General features: G+C 39.5%; 1 protein-coding gene across 6 annotated transcripts in view; it reads right to left on the bottom strand.

Annotated features, from left to right (window-relative positions):
* Window positions 1–1,054: 1,054 nt before the first annotated feature.
* Window positions 1,055–17,133, bottom strand: part of Smc6 (structural maintenance of chromosomes 6) — a 54,466-nt gene continuing 38,387 nt past the window's right edge. For 5 of the 6 annotated variants that reach the window (XM_039112188.2, XM_006239898.5, XM_039112189.2 and 2 more), the window contains 5 exons: window positions 16,948–17,073; window positions 12,309–12,414; window positions 6,077–6,229; window positions 4,085–4,182; window positions 1,055–3,014 (listed from right to left, as the gene is read on the bottom strand). In XM_039112188.2, the coding sequence (XP_038968116.1) occupies window positions 2,900–3,014; window positions 4,085–4,182; window positions 6,077–6,229; window positions 12,309–12,414; window positions 16,948–17,073 (598 nt within the window). In that variant the 3' untranslated portion in view covers window positions 1,055–2,899. The remainder of the gene's footprint in view (window positions 3,015–4,084; window positions 4,183–6,076; window positions 6,230–12,308; window positions 12,415–16,947; window positions 17,074–17,133) is intronic. The other variant, NM_001108014.1, reaches the window with a different exon arrangement.

Raw genomic sequence — 17,133 nt, 5'->3', positions numbered from 1 at the left:
AGCAGTATTAAGGCTTCCCCACATGGGCAATTGCAGTTCAGTCCTGTTCAGCCAAGGGGATCCATGGAAAAGCACTTGAGTACTCAGAGACAAAGACAGGAGTTGCCCTTTTCATTGCCTATTCAGATCTGGCCTGGGAAACTGCATAATTCTACCAGGTGCCATTAGTCACTCTACCTAGAGCAAGGAGTGTGTCCACAAAGCAAGGTCCTGGAACAAGGTCCTGTGGTGGCCATCTGTGGAAGGTATTTTCTGCTAGAGGGAAACAGTTATGCCGAAAGCAAGCCCATGAACTGAAATGTGGATTTAACTGAATCCTCTGAACTGTTCCACTAAAGCAGTCACACTTCAGGAACCAGGATTCTGCCTTCTTTGACATCCCAGGGGTTATGTCAGAAAGGACCAAGATGGGAGCTTCAAGGATACAACCCCATTCATGAACACCTAACTTCCTTCAAGTAGGCTCAACCTCCTGAAGCTCCACTGCTACCCTATAACAGCAGACTGGGAACCAAAAATATTTAACACAGGGTGCCCTGGGGGAACACTCACAATAACTGTAGATATACTAACTATTTTCAAGTTACTGAGATGACTGGAATACTCCCTCGGGATTTTATAAACACTTACTACTTATTCTTACATCTAGTTTTTACTCAGAAAAACATAGGAGGGAAACAGGGTCTTGCTATGTAGCTACCTTTGGAACTCATGATGCTTCATAACGGCATTTTGGGTCAGTTTCCATTACAACACTTCTGGGGCAGTGCATGAGCCAGTGCCCAGTCTTACAGACTTTCAAGCATTTGTCTCCACATATGAATACTCCGCACATCACTGAGTCAGCACTCCCCAACACAAAGGGGAGTAGGAGAAATAAAAACTTGGTCGTTCTGTAAACGATTACACTGGGTCAATTTTAAAATCCTGTCTGGGGACGTGTAGAGACAAGGGCTACATGAGTGACATGTATAAATACATCACTGTTGACGAAGAGCTCCAGGTTACCCTCTTATTCCTAGCCCAGTTCACAAAAGCATGACCTTAATACATGTACAGTTTAAGTTTTATTTTTGGAAGTTACACATACTTTAAAAGAACAATAGTTTTTTCTTGTTTTCCAATGGATGTTATTACTCCTTAGAACACTAGATGAAGACTTCACTTATGATTGAAACCAAAGCTTTCTGAGGCCAAATCAATGTAGTGTCTTCAGCAGGAGACGCTCAGGATCTGAGGGCTGCGTTTCTCATTCTGTAGAAGCACATTTAAAACTACCACAAAACCTCAAAACATCGAAACTCCTGAGCTAATTAAAATTAATGCACTGGTCTCACTTCATTTTTATTTATTTGAAAAAAATGTATGTATGTTAAAATAGTTCTGATACAAATGAGTTATACTGCTTATTGTTGGTGGGGAAAGTTTAAAACATTAGTTTTCTTCTTTCTATGTTCTTAGACTAGAATGCTTTTGGATTTTTGGCAACTATTGTATTCTAAGAATACATTCTCTTCCCCCACCAAAACAAAACTCAGTTTTAATTAATAATTATAGAATTATACTTGCTTTGAAAAATAGTACTTTTCTTAAAATACTTTCTTTTCAAGTTCATAAATATGTATTCTAATTTATTGCTGGTAATAAAGGGATGCTTCTTGCTGCTAGTCAAAATTTAAAGGTTAGCCCTAAACCTAGTATGAAACAACACAGGCACAAATACACTGTTTTCTTTAAAAAAAAAAAAAAATCACAAATACCAAATTTTACTGTAAACTGATCATTACAGAAACATTTTAATATCTCTAAATTCAGGGTGTGACTTATACCATCTCCCATGAGGTCATGAGGTGTAGATTTTGCCTCACGCAGCTACTGGCTCTGACCGCAGGCACTTATCCTCTGGCTTTTTCAGCCCTGCTCTACCACTAGGCTGTATTTTCAGGCCTCGATTTCTCTTTCATTTTGAGACAGGGTCTAAGCTGTCCAGGCTGGCCTTGAATTCACTCTATAGCCCAGGCAGGTCTAGAACTTGAAATCTTGCATCTAAAACCCTAGTGGTACACCACCAAAAGCTGAGGGCTTTTACAACTTGGTCACTGCTACAGGTCAAAGTGGAAAGTGTGTCACAGCCATGGCCCGTTCTTTCTTGAATGGAGAATAGTTAAAGGACAAAGGAGAAAGAAAGTACTTGTCACAACTGGCAGTGCTTCAGGGCTGCATAAAAGTGTCTAGTGAAGACCATCTTATAACTGATTAAGTATAGTGATTAAAAACTGTATCCAAATCTATGGTTGTACCCCAGGGTTAAAAACAATGGTAAGTAGAGATTCTGCAGTACCAGCAGCCTTATGCAGACCTCTACATGTAAACATCAGTGCGTCCGGCCTAACCAGTTCTCCTTCACTGCATCCCCCTGTCCCATACTGAGACTGCTCTTTCCACAGACATTTGCTAAGTTTTAAAACTAGGCTGTAACAACCTGGAAACGCAAAACTAAACATCAGGTGCTCAGACTTTTATTTAAATTCTTACAAAATACTATAGAAATGAACCCAAACTGAACAGATATGTACATGTGCATTATGTACAAAATTTTACTCCTGAAAAAATTTATAAAAGTAGATGGTAAAAACAACAAACGAAATACAGAAACTCCAAAGCAAACAAACAGAAAAAGATTTAAAACCAGTATTATGAAACTGATTTTCACAAGGAAAAGCAATCATAATTTTAAACTCTTGGCAGCAGCTGGTTTTCTAGGCTTATTTACACTTTTGATAGGTCATATTAAAGGAGCTTCTTTATTTCAGAGTACCTCTCATCCCACTTTACTTCATCCACCAGTCCAGATTATTCCCCTCACAATCTTTCAGTACGAGGGCAAGGCACTAAGCTGTCAGCTTGCACTGTCATCTTCTTCTTGAGTCACAGGTCGGAAGGGCAAGGTGGTTTGCCCTCTTTCAGGGTCAGACATTCGAAGAATTCGAATCAGTTTACTTGAAGGAAGTGAGCTAGAAGAATCAAAAGTAATCACTCAGTTTTCCAACAAGTTTTTACCCATTTAACACTCAACTGGTTCAGTTCTGTAGTTCACTCACCCTAGGTTCAATTCCCAACAATATGAGCAATTAAAAATTAAAACAAAAACGCCACCCACCAAAACAAACAAACAAACTTCTCTCTACATCCTATCTGTTTTCAATCTGGATGAAAAGGAAACGTGGTTTTATATGTCAGCTATGTAGAACAGCCCTTGATCTTGTCTGGAGTTGCCTAGATGTCCAAATCAAACAGGCAGCGGATCCTGGGCTCCTTCAGAACAGAGGATGAAGCTGCCATGGTAAAGGACGGAGAGCAGGGCCGAGCAGAGTCTGAGACCAGTTAGGGTTAAGTAGCCAAGGACAAAGAGTAAGGGATCCCAAACTGTTCCTTTGTCTCACACAGAATTTACTAAAACCACTTCATATTAGTTGGTCAAGAAAACTACAGAGGAGCAAATTAAAAATACGAGCAAGTCGAAATTACATTGTAGACCACATGTGTCTTAAAGAAGGGCCAATGACTTGAACCAAAGTTTAAGCATCTGGGAACGTAGAAGACATTAACCCTGCTGAACAAGAAGACAGAGTGACCACTGCCCACCCATAGCCTGGTCACTGCTGCATGCAAAAATGAAAACCACACGGGTCCCAAGCCACTTCCACTCAGAACTGTTTTAACTATCTGAGATTCTTGTGTGTGTGTGGTACATGTATAGATCCTATATAGATTTCTTTCCCTTTGTTACATATACAATCAGAAAAAGGCAAATGCTTTGAAAGGAAGACCCACTGAGTATCAGACTCTCTGAACGCAGCATACTGGCTGTTTTCGGGGTGGCATACTGGGTGGCAGGGCTCACAGATCTGCCTGCAGAATCAAACACCTCCATCCGGGAGGTGTGGCTTTGGGGCTGTGTATGTGTCCCGAGGGTTAAGTTATGTAGGTCACTTCTACACATGATCACAATAAATACACAATAAATTTGTGTGGGTGGGTGGGTGCGCGTGTTGTGTGTTCACAGAAAGTTTTAAGAAGTTACCTCATGCTTTGAGGGGTAAGCAAGATAAACTGTCTAAAACGTTGGGAATCTGCCATCTTAAGGATCATGTCCATCGCAATTCTCCTATTAACCATATCCTGAAGAACAAAGATAAAAGTTAGGATTGGTTTTGCACCAATTATTTCTATAAAAGCAGCATTCTTGGCTAAAACAAATCTTTAGAGTTTTATTTGTTACATATGATGCCAAGAAGTTAATCTATGAAAAAATAACATCAGTAACTATAAAGGGAAATTAACTGAATAAACACTCTCCCAATTCATTTCTATGGTCTCCTCTCTCAGAGACAAGTAATGATTAAAGTACTACGAAACTACACCAATGACACAACTATTACATAGTGAATCTTTAAGTATAAGAATAGTTAATTATTCAGGATAAAAACATAAAATTTGCCTGGTTCCAAATTCATCAAGTTTCTCAGAATTTAGGAAGTGTAGCAGTCACAAGGCATCACAAAAAAGGCATCATGGAAAGATAAGCACAGTTCAATAGATAAGGCACAAGAAGAACACTAGACAGAGGTATGGTACTTAGAAAGTTACTAACAGTTTAGCATAACTAAAATTTTTTGGCAGATACTCCAGCATTCAAGATGGATCTCAATGCTATCTTATAAAATTTAATACTTTGCACATAACTACCTAGGGGTTTTAAAAGGGTGACCTCAATCAGGTCTATTTGTATAAATCAACACGCTCATAAAACACATGGGGGATGGGCTGCAGGAACAGCAGGACACAGGTCTGAGAGTCTAGGGGGAGGTTATCACAGCTGGAGGTAAAGGGACAGAGGGACCGGAGCCACCACAGGGAGAAGGGAGGAAAAGGTAGAGTATTGAGAAAAGGAAGAGACAAGGCTAGGCAGCTTGTAAATAAAAGGGAAGAGTTAATCAGATGTGTATGGTTTTAAAGCTCAGTGACTAGGATGGTGATGATGGTGTGTCATTAACAAGTAAAACACTAGAAAAGGAAGATGATCTGAGAGGAAGATCCACTCAGGCTTAGACATACTGAGCTCAGAATGCTGGCTGTTTACTGCATGGTGGAACAAGTAGTGGGGCACAGGTCTAGACTGCAAATAAGATCAGAACAGGAGACCTCCATTAGGTAAGTCTATAAGCTTGTATGGAGGGATGTACGCTATATCACTGCTATAAATAAGTGATCAAGAAAATGACAATGTAGTAAAAAGCAAACAGAAAATGTCAACCACTCAGTGACATCAGAACTAGAGGTAGAAAGGCAGACTGGTAAAAGGAAATCCAGAAAGAGTACAGAGGCAATAAAACAACACATCCCAAGAGAACGGGGGACAGTACCAAGTTCTCCAATAAATAAAGACCAAGCATGAGCAGTGTCTGATAAATGAATGCTGTACAGTGTAAAATAGTAATGGCACATGTTAGACACAGACTGTCACCTGTGCCTCACTGTAATCCAATGAGGTAGTGAATCCTCTCTACATAGAAACACTGAGACGCCGGAGGACATGTCTAAGCCACTGGAGTACTTGTGGCCGCCCTTGGTCTCAAAACTTTCATTGTTTAACCTTTAAAGGCAAGGGCTCTTGCGTCTTTGTCACTTTTGCTCCCTTCCTTCCTTCCTTCCTTCCTTCCTTCCTTCCTTCCTTCCTTCCTTCCTTCCTTCCTCCCTCCCTTCCTTCCTTCCTCCCTTCTTTTCTTTTTTTGGAAAGTGTGACCATAACCAAAGGCGTCAGTCAGCAAGAGCCCTGAGTTTTCATGAATATAAGCTAGGGAAGGGGTGAAGGAGAGCCCGGCAGGCAGACACTAGGTGTACATGGTGGAGAGGAAAGCTGAAGGAGGGCACGCAGTAATCACCGACAGAACGGAACAACAGGCTCTGCCATGCACTGACATCACAAACTGATGTGGGGAAGCAAAAGGAAGACGGTTTCTTTCAACTGTTCCAACCAAATAAAAGTTATAGAACTTAAAATTTTTAACAATACCATGTAGACATCAAACTCATCCAGGCATCTGAAAGGTGATTCAGCAATGGACCACAGGGAAAGAATGAAGCACACTGTGGAAAAAGAGCGCTCGCCGCCGGACAAAGCACGCATGTCATTGAAGGAGGCTTTGTTTCCCTCTCCGGGCTGAACCTTTAAGGGTGATCACAAGGAGTAAGTTTATAGTTTACAGAGAGAGAGAGAGAGAGAGAAGGGGTAAACCTAAGATCATTTAGCAGTATAAAAATACATTCAAAATATTCTATACTTCAATAGTTGTCCAACTTTTGTTTCACTTTAAAAGAATCAAACTGTGCTGCTGGAGAGATGTCTCAATTAAGATGCTTCACCGAGGACCCAGTCTCATTTCCAGCATCTGCACGGTGGCTCGCACCCATCTAGAAGTCCAGTTCCAGGGATCTCATACCTTCTTCTGGCCTTCTTAGGCACTAGACATGCACTTGGTGCACACACGGAATACAGACCCAAAGCCCATACATATAAAATAAATATTTAAAAAAGGAAATCAAATGGAGCACTTTTCATCATTTTAATGGAACCTAATATACCAAAATACCAAAGTTATGACAATAAATCCAATATTTAACCAAACACTATTTACTAAAATAAAGATTTTAAACTAGTTCTTCTGAAGCTGTTGTATTAAACATTTCAAGTACTTGAGATAATTTTTCATTACTAGAATTACAGTGACATCTAGTGGTTACAGTGCGTTAATAATTACAGATTGTCAAAACACAAACCCTCTTGAAGACGCTTACCCAAGAATAATGGAAATGAATTAAAAGACACTTAAGGAGGTAGGGGGACCTGGGAGGAGAGGAGGGGAGGGAAACTGTGGTCAGGATGTAAAACATAAATAGGTAGGCAATTTTTAAAAACCTCCATGGGAACAGTAAAAAAAAAAAATCCATTAATGATATTAAAAGCATTTCTTCTGCATAATTTCCTGAGACAATAATATAATGCAATATAAGCAGGCATTCTATTTTGACAAGAATGCAGACATACTAAATCTAACAAATATATCTTGACAAGGTGAAAAGGATAGCTTTTATGTCAAACATATGCTGCTCTCAAATGAGCATATATTCATTTTAACCCTGTAAGAGGCATACAAATTTTGAATTTAAATGTACACTGCATATCCGGTGGGAAGGATATCTTATGAAGACATAAGCATTCATCTTTCCTTGAATTTAGACCTGAAAGTAGACAGGTTTTCAAATTAATGTAATTTTCCTCCCAGCAGCAATGTAATAGTTCTGATCCATGTCCTTACCAGCCAGTTTCCAGTCCTGCTCATTTTAGTCATCAGGACAGTAGCTAACACATTCGTAAAATCTCTGATGACTGACAATCCTAACTACTGTCCATGTGCTTATCTTCCATTGGTTAAATCCATTTAATCTAAATTTTTGGTGATTTTAAATCAGGTTCAATCTTTTTTCTTTCATTATCCTCAAAAAGTTCTAGATCAGTTCTTTTACTGTACTATACAATAAATACAATTACACAATAATTACACAATAGTATACCTTATTAGTGTTGCTTTTTGTGTTCTATTTTGAAAATCTTCATTTAAATACTTTTAGTTTTTATTTAGGTAAGAATGCACTTGTTAATGGAGAATAACATGTTTTGTTTCCACACATTTTGAAGTATATACTGGTCAAGTCGGAATAAGTAGCATTTCTATCCTCTTACTTGTGTGTGGAACTTTTGGGCATTTACCTCTTGGCTAGTTTTTCTTAAAACGTCTACTAGTTCCTGTGACCCACAGTGGCCAGCTGCTGTGGAGCACTGGGACTTATGAATCCCATCAAATGTTCTGGTACTTGTTACCTCTTCCTCTCCCCTCCCTAATTCTGTTCACATTAGCACTTCCCAGGAATATGTGCTATCTGACTTTCTATGTGTGGCTTATTTAATACAGCATCTTTTAGTTTTATCCATTTCAATGCAGACAACAGGATTTCATTCTTGTTACTGCTGATATCATTCCATATGCTTATCTACTATGGTTTCTTTACCATTCACCCAGAAGTCTACCGTTCTAAATCTTGCTTTTATCAGCTTTAATCACATTTTATACTAAGTGTGGATAAAGGATCAAAGTCACTTTCTGTTTTGTTTTACCAAAAGGATACTCAGTAATTTGAGTTGAGTAATTCACGAATAACCACCCCTTACTCATAGGTTGTAATAGTACCACTGCTTGAGAGGGCCAGGTTCAGTCTGCTCTGCTCTCTCCAGTGTTGTAGCCGCTGGCCATGTGCTTTCTTACTTCATCTCCTGCTCTCAGTGTCTTGAGATCTCTGTGCCTAATTCACAGTTATCCTCTCCTATCTTCCCAAGATACATCATCAATATTGGACCTACCTTTCCTCCTTAAATATGTACAGAGAGCTACAAATTCCCTTCTAATAAGTATTTACATTGTCTCCTTCAAGTTTTGCTGTGTTTTTTTTTTTTATTGTTGCTGGAAATTATCTTCAACTTCCCAGGTTGCTTATTTTGATTCCTTAATCATTTAAAAATATGCTGTATAACTTTTAAACTTGGAGAACTTTAGGGTTTTGTTATTTCTAATTTCATTTAATTTTGAAATATATTATTGTATAACTTTAATTCTTTGAAATTTATTGAAAATTTTGAGTGAAGATTATGGTCTATGCTGGCAAATGTTCTATATGCATCACAAAACTACAATTCTCCAGCGTTCTACATTTCTGCTACTGGGTCAATTTGGTGAATACTGTAAGGCTTGTATAGCTTTACTGACTTTTAGCCTGATTTTTCCATTAATTACTGAGAAAGGTACTAAAATTCCCACCTATATTTAACTATTTTGTCCTTTATTTTCCTCAATTTTTCTGTACTTTTATGAATATACAAAATCAGCATTTGAAAAAATTAACTTTTTTGGGGTTGGAGATTTAGCTCAGTGGTAGAGCGCTTGCCTAGCAAGGGCAAGGCCCTGGGTTCAGTCCTCAGCTCCGGAAAAAAAAAAGAAAGAAAAAATTAACTTTTTAATATCATGAAACACTCCTTTTGGTCTCTAGTGGTCGGGATGAACCTGATTTTGTTATTAGTGGCAGTTTGTAAGTGTGCTTAACTAACTGCATGACATGCCTTTGCTCTACGTTCTTACTTAGGATCTGTATTTTATGGTAAGATATTTAGAGTCTCCTTTTAATAGACTGACTCATAATCTTATACACACTTATAAACTCCCATGGTAGAGGGAAAGAAAAAATTCCTGTAAGTTGTTCTTGGAGCTGCAGCCTTACACTGTAGCATGCAATCTCAAATAAATGCAGCAAAACCTCTTTAATTTTGTAAAGATAAAATAACCTGCACATATTTAAAATGTGCGATTTAGCTTTTAGAAAATGTATTTATATACAAAACAGCAATTCAAAATACAAAACACATCCATCGTCTTTTAAGTTTTCCTTGTGAACCTTTGAAATCTCTGCTTGGCATCCATGAATCTGGATATAACAGAAACTTATTATTTGTGACCTCAGCCTTAAGGTAATGGAAGTCTTCAAATACTGCTCTTCCTTTTCATAGTTATTATTAACAATTTTAGCATTTTATATACAATTTTTGCATTTCTATATACATATGTGGACCAGGTTGCCAATTTCTACAAAAAAGACTGTTGCTATTTTGATGCAAAATGTTAGCATTTCTTCTAGGCTCCGTCCCAACAGTTACCTAGCAACAGCCAGGTACAGGCCTGGCTTGCTATAGAAGGACTGTTTGCTCCCTGCTTCTCTCCCTCTCTGTTTCCCACCCCACCACCCATCTCTCTCCATGTGGTCCTGCCAGCCTCTTCCCTTCTTGCTCTTCCCTCTTTCTATTCCTGTCACCTTTCTTTCCCACACTGCCTTCTCAATGCCCAAATAAATTTCATTCATCCTATGGCTAGTACTTGGGTATACGTACGTGCGTGCGTGCGTGCGTGCGTGCGAGCGTGTGTATGGGCCAGCTAAGGCATCCCCTCCCACTGCATCATACCACATTTTACAAAACAAACCACACAAATATGGTGCTCAATCTACAGGTCGATTTTGGGAGGACTGAAATTTTGACATGTTGATTTGTGTGTGCTGTACGTATACATGCTTGTATATGGACATGTGTGTGCTGTGGATACACGTCAGACGTGGTTCCTTTGTCTTAGCCTCCTTTATTTCTTTGAGACAGGATCTCTTATTAAATGTAGAGCCCACTCACTCAGATTTGTTAGCTCCATGAATTCATCTCATTATGTCTCCGAAGCACCGGGACTAGTGTTTAGTGGTTGGCTTTTTATGTAATGCTGGAGACCCAAACTTGAGCTCTAATGCTTGCACAGGAAACAATTTACTAGATGGAACTTCTCCCCAGGCCCTGCAGGGTCTTTTGAGCCATGAAAACCATGAATTTCTCACTTAGGTCTTCATTAATCTCTTACTACTTTTAGCTTTTCAGAGAATAACCTTAGACATTTTTGTCAGATGTCTGTGTTTTACATCTTAATGCTGTTATAGTTTTTGAACATGTTAGTAATATATAAACATACAATTCATTTTTGAACGGTGACTGTGCCTGTAACCCTGCTAGCTACTTTTAACCAATTATAACTGCTAGTTTTGTAGATGTCACCGGGTTTTCTACACAGATGAACATGCTAACTATAAATGTAAGGAATTTTACTTCCTTTATAACCCAATTCTTTTGTTCCTTGATTTTGACTAGAATTACTGGTACAGTAATAAGTAAGCACGGATAACATGCTTAACTCCTAGCCTTATGCTTGATGATGTGTCTATGAACAGACACAAGAAAATAAAACAGCCCACCAAGGGGAGCAAGTTTCCATTCGATGAGGATGACATATACACACTCAGGGCTAACCGACAGTTAATCCGGGAGGAAGCTGGACCAGCAGACTCAGGTGACTTCATCTGTATCTGTATTAGTTCCTGTGGCTAACCACATAAACTCCATCCCTCAAGAATGAACTGAAACACTAGTCATGTGCCTAAGCACTCCCCGAGTGCCGCTGTCTTGTCTCAGTATCCCTCATAAGCACCAACACTCCAAGCTCAGTAAGACCGTCCGCACACAGTGTTAGCTTCCTCTGGACAGACTCTCCCACTCACTCCCTGGAATTCCAATACATCTCGTGGCCATTGCTTCCACAACTTGCCATGTTTTTGAACTAAGGTGTTTGTGATTTCTTTGGATTTCTTATACTTGTGCAGTAGAAGCAGTGGATTATATGACATACCACCTACCTCCCAACCACGGGCCTAATTCCTCCCAGCGCCCTCAAATCTGAATCTTTAAATGACTGGATCTCAAAAATAAAGGCTGAGTGGAGAGATGGTAACCAGTGGAAATTTAAGCAAAGAAAAGTAAAATTATCTTCCTAATTTGCTTAAATATAGAGATTCTAAATGTCAATGGCAGTCCAAACATCTATACTTACTGTGAATATTAGAATGGAAGGATGCAATTATGGTACCAGGAGCAACTATTTAAAGCAGTTAACTGTTTACCTTCCTATACAACTTTTTTTTTAAAGATTTATTCATTTATTATATATAAGTACACTGTAGCTGTCTTCAGACACACCAGAAGAGGGCATCAGATCCCATTACAGATGGTTGTGAGCCACCATGTGGTTGCTGGGATTTGAACTCAGGACCTCTGGAAGAGCAGTCAGTGCTCCTAACCACTGAGCCATCTCTCCAGCCCCCCCTATACAACTTTTAATCCATACCGCCACACTGTACATTTTGTACACATTTCCACAACCACAGAATCTACAAAGGTGAATACAACAAATAATTAAATTATGAGGTACAAATTTCATGGCTTCCCAGATTATAGACAATGGATTCTCTACAATGTCCTACATGGTGCTAGGCAAAAACTTTAAACAATCGGAGAGGATTGACAAAGTAAACACTTGTTATAATGAAAATAAAACTGTCCTTAGCATCCTAAGAAATCAATGTGATTGTCTCTGTAAAGAAACCCTAGGCTACTCCCTTTATAAGCAGCAGCCTAAGGTTAAACATACTAGGAAAGACCATCTTTACCTTAGAAATAAGTTCCTGTTTCCAACAGGTAATAGGATAAGGCCAATCAGTGTTCAGGAAAAGAAAACAAACAACTAATAATGAAGATGTAGAGTCAAGATACTTACTGATATACTAAGAGTTTCATTCTTGTGGTCAAAATTCATTTTTCCACAATAAGCACGCTGAGATAATAAGTTGTCAAAGTATAACTTGCATCGTAGTGTCAGACACCTTCAAAAAATAATTTGGCACATTATAACATAGAACAGTATTCAACGTGCTATAAAATAGGTGATTAAGGTGATTTCCTCCATGTTTTTAACATTTATTTGTATCTGGATTTTAACAAGTTCGTTAATTGTATATGAAAATAATAAAATGAATAAAGTATCATTTCACATTTAATATGCCCCATTATGACAGTCATCCAATATAAATATATTAGTCACCCAAATAAAAGGCATCATTACTCTCATGTGTAAAACAAATTGTCTCCCTAAGGAATTAAGCTTTAGAGACATGAAGGTGCATATACATCTCATTTATGTGCCAGTTTCCCCAAGTTCATAACGGAAAAAAAGGTGAGGGTAACAACAAAGTTCCATCATGCCTTCTCTAGTCAGATGACACTGGACCACATTATAAAGAAACTTTCTGCTGCCTTAGTTACCTTTCCCCTAAGTTTTTGCGTGTATGTACATGCGCACACATATATGTGCCAGAAAACCTCACCTGTCATTCTTTGGAGCTGTCCACCTTGGCTTTCTTGTGTACATGTGTCTAGACTTTTATGTTTATGGCTACTGTGCCTGCGTGTTTGTGCGCCACATATATGCAGTATCTACAGAGTCCAGAAGAGGACAATAGGTCCTGTGACTTGAGTTATAGATGCTTAAAAGCTGCCATGAGGGCGTTGGGAATTGAACTCCAGAAGAACAATCAGAACCCTTAACTGCTGAGCCAGCTCTCTAGCTCTGTCAACCTTATTTTTGACACAGTCTTTCATTACTCTGGGGCTTGTCTACTTAGCTAGCTCTTTTATTAGCCCCACAGTGCCTCCCCATGAACAAAATTATAAATATACACTATGGTGCCTGACTCTTCTGTGCCCAGCTTTTATACAGGGCACAAAATAGGTGCTCAAACTTGGGTCCTCATGCTTGCATAGCAAGTGCTTTACTGACTGAGACTTCAGTTCTTATCTTTACTGTGCCCCTCAGACTATCCCAGATTTTGCCAATGAAAGCCCTTTAAGTTATTGATAAATTGTTGCTCTACAGGTCAAAGAGCCGATTCAAGCCAGATTGGATAAAATCCAGGTTTACTGGGAAGCTGCTCAAGGGTGTGTTCACTAGCCCCAAGGACCTAAGCAGGGAAGTTACCATGGGGAGGGAGAGAAGGAAGAGGAAAGGGGACATGCACTCAGAGAGTAAAGAGGAGCAGGTGAGGAGACCAAAATGTCTGCATTACACAGGGAAGAGCTTCCTGGGGAAAGGCAGCCCAACCTGTCGGCTGGAAAGTTCAGGGTTGGGAGCAGAGTATGCCGAGTAGGGATGCTGGGAAAATCTGGAGGCCAGGTCTGCTTTGATATGTAAAATATGCACCTCAAGCCCTAGCCCTTGGGTCCTCCATTGAAACTAAACAGCCATCTCCTAAGTCTTTCTGTCTTCACTGTGCGGGCGTGGTTGGAGCTGGGGGGAAGGGAGGATGGATCCAGCGAGCCACAAGAGACTTATCTACATCTTCCCCACACAGATTTGCTACTAGCCACTCACTTCTCTCCATGGAACCCTGGTCCCTTTTACTGAAGGCACAGTATTCAGAGTAAGGTCTGGGTGAATAAGAAATAACAAATATTTTTTATCACCTTTACTCATTAATGAGTAAAGTAAGCATGAATATTTCTCCACTGTTTCCTGTCCTAAACCACACTATCCCTTCCCATACTAGAGGATATGGAAGTCTGGATTTTTTTAGTTTCTTTTGCTGCTACAGTACTGGTAATTAGGTTCCAGAACCCCCTACTAAAGACCTTCAGTACTCCAATATATTTATTGGCTGCTTCCATTCACAGGCCTTCTATCATAAATTGTTCTAAAATACAAAGGCTAGAGAGAGAAATGATTCTAACACATTGGCTATTCTTGTTCTATAACTGAGTAAACACTGTAGAAAAACCTATCAGTGTTAAAGGGTCTATTAAGTAATACACCATGTTGTCAACTCAACAATCGAAAATAATCTGGAAAATAGGCCCAAGCATGCCTGTGACAGATTATCTGTCCTGGGCTAATTAAAAGCAGGCATCAGCACTCCTTGGGTACAGGATCCTGGCACTGCCTAAGAAGTGAAGAGAGCAGCATGAGTTCACACTTCACTCTGCTTCTTTACTGTGAATAAAACACAACCAGCTGCTTTGAATTCCTGCTGCTTTGAACTGTGAGCAGAAATAAACCCGTTCTCTCTTAAGGTGCTTTTCTCAGAGTATTAATCATAGCAACAGGAAAAGAAACTAAGACGTAACACACACATACACACACAGTCCTTTTACAGAGACTATATACTACTTCTGTTTAGTAGTAAATAATAACAGGAACTGTATCTAATTTTTCTAATCCTATTCAAAACCCAGACAAACTACTTTGACTGGACACCAAATAGCAAAGGCAGTTCCAGTAAAAATGATCTCTGAAAAACAGGAAAAAAACTAATTGGTCGCTGTAAGTACCCTCAACATGACTACTCACCAAAGAGCAAAGCAAATGTATTTAAGGGGAAAGTCTAGAGAACAGAGCACTAGAGAAGCAGGACAACCGTGGAGGATGTATGAGGGCAGAGTACTAACCAGTATACGCTCTCTGGAGACTACCTGAACCTGAGGTGGGAAAGAAACAGTGACAGAGATACCCAAAGAAGTCCCACGGAAACCTCAGAGGCAGGGACAGCTCATGTCTTGTGGGCTAGTGAACCCTCTGCACTCAGAAGCACTGGTTAGAAGAGTGCCAAACTAGCACAAAATCAGCCGGAAATAGAGTCTGCCAAGAAAACATTCAAGGCAGTCTAATAGGATAAAAATCAATCTGTTTAGTTCAAGTTCTAAAAATATATTTGAAAATGAAAACATGATTGTGAATGTTTCCATCAGGAAGATAAATACCTACCATTGTGGGAAAGCCAACCCCTGCTGTAATCTTTGCATACTAGCTGCATCTATGTACATGAATTGAGATGTCACACTGCACTCCACAAATTATACAATTACTGTGTCCCGTTAGGAACACTCTAAAAGCTCAACAACTACAAACACGCATTCCAATGTTTACTGTAGTTTAGTTCAGGACTACGACGGAACATTTTATCATTAAAGCCTCACCTACAGGCCAGCATGGTGGGTACAAAGGCTTGCCACCAAACCTAGCTCCTGAGGTCAATTTCAAGACTCAATCGTAAAAGGGAAAACTGACTCTTACAAACTACCCTGATCTCTACTGGTCATGCCACAGCATACAGTACACATACATACTCCAAATAAATATACAAATAAATGTAAAAAAATTAATGGTACCTCTGAATGTCCCCACATATACAACAGCTATGTGTATTTTTATTTATTTCTATTGCCTAAAAATTGTAGAATTTCAGGGTCAGGAAGATGACTCAGCGGTTGAAGTGCCCACCCAAGTGTGAAGACCTGAGACTGGATCCCAAGAAGCATCTAAAAGCCCACACGTAGTCTCATATTCCTCTAGCCCCAATAATGGGGGTTAGTGGCTGGACAGGTGGATCCCTAATGCTCACTGACCAGGCAGCCTAGCCAGACTGATGAGCTTCTGGGTCAGCAAAAGATGCTGGCTAGAGATTTAAAAAGTGTGTGTGGGTGGGGGGTGGGGGGTGGGGTTGAAACACACTTGTTATGAACTTCAGGCTTCTTCCACACACACATGTACACACACTATATAAACAAAAACACAATAGAAGATTTTGGGCTAAAGAGGAAGAAAAAGCATTACTGAGGGACTGAGGAAAACAAAGGGTTATATCCCCTAAATATCGTCTTCTGGGTTTTTTTGTTTGTTTTGTTCTGTTTGGGGGGCGGGGGTGGGGTGGGTGGGCTGCCTGCTTTTTTTTTTTTTTTTTTTTTTTTGGGTTCTTTTTTTCGGAGCTGGGGACCCAACCCAGGGCCTTGCGCTTCCTAGATAAGCACTCTACCACTGAGCTAAATCCCCAGCCCCGGCTGCCTGCTTCTTTGGTATAAGGGGGATATATTTACTCCTCAGAGACTGTGCATCTTTGGGTATGTTATTAATAGCTCCTTTCCTTGATCTAGCCCCAACTACAACAAGCACAGTTATAAACACTGAAGATACTACATGAAAACAGAGGTTTGTAATCATGGAGCTACCATAATAGTAGAACATGATAAAGTAGTTGAGATACTGCTTTAATAAGCCCAAATAACATCCCTTGGTAACATGCACTGTCCTAGAGTAACTGTTTCAGTACCACTGAGTTCCCACCCAAACGACCTACTAGGTAGGTAAACAGCATCGGAGAGTTAGCTGGTAAAAGTTACCTAACAGTGGAAAAGCTGGGTGAGCTTGTTGTTAAAGTCCTTTCAGATCAGCTTAACTACAGATTCAGAATGCTCAACGTGGATCATGCTTCCACAGTACCTCATAGAGCTGAACTGAGGAAAGACCTGACTATTCAGATAGAAATAGTTGAAAACAATCAAAAAGAGACATACCTTTAAAATGCACTTACCTTCTAAATTGTTGGTATGTTTTGTACCTATGGGTCATTATTTCTTCAAGTAATTTAATGAACCTTCTTAAAGTCCTTACTTTACTATCCAGATCAAGATAGGTTTCTCTTGCTTCCTGGTACTGCCTATTTTATAAATAAAATAGTAAATAAATACAAACACACAAGTCTCAAAAATATTTAACT

The sequence above is a fragment of the Rattus norvegicus genome, chromosome 6 (assembly GCF_036323735.1).
Source record: "Rattus norvegicus strain BN/NHsdMcwi chromosome 6, GRCr8, whole genome shotgun sequence".
Taxonomy (NCBI): Eukaryota; Metazoa; Chordata; class Mammalia; order Rodentia; family Muridae; genus Rattus; species Rattus norvegicus.
The sequence above is the reverse complement of the archived record's forward strand: the minus strand, read 5'-3'. Positions and strand labels throughout refer to the sequence as shown.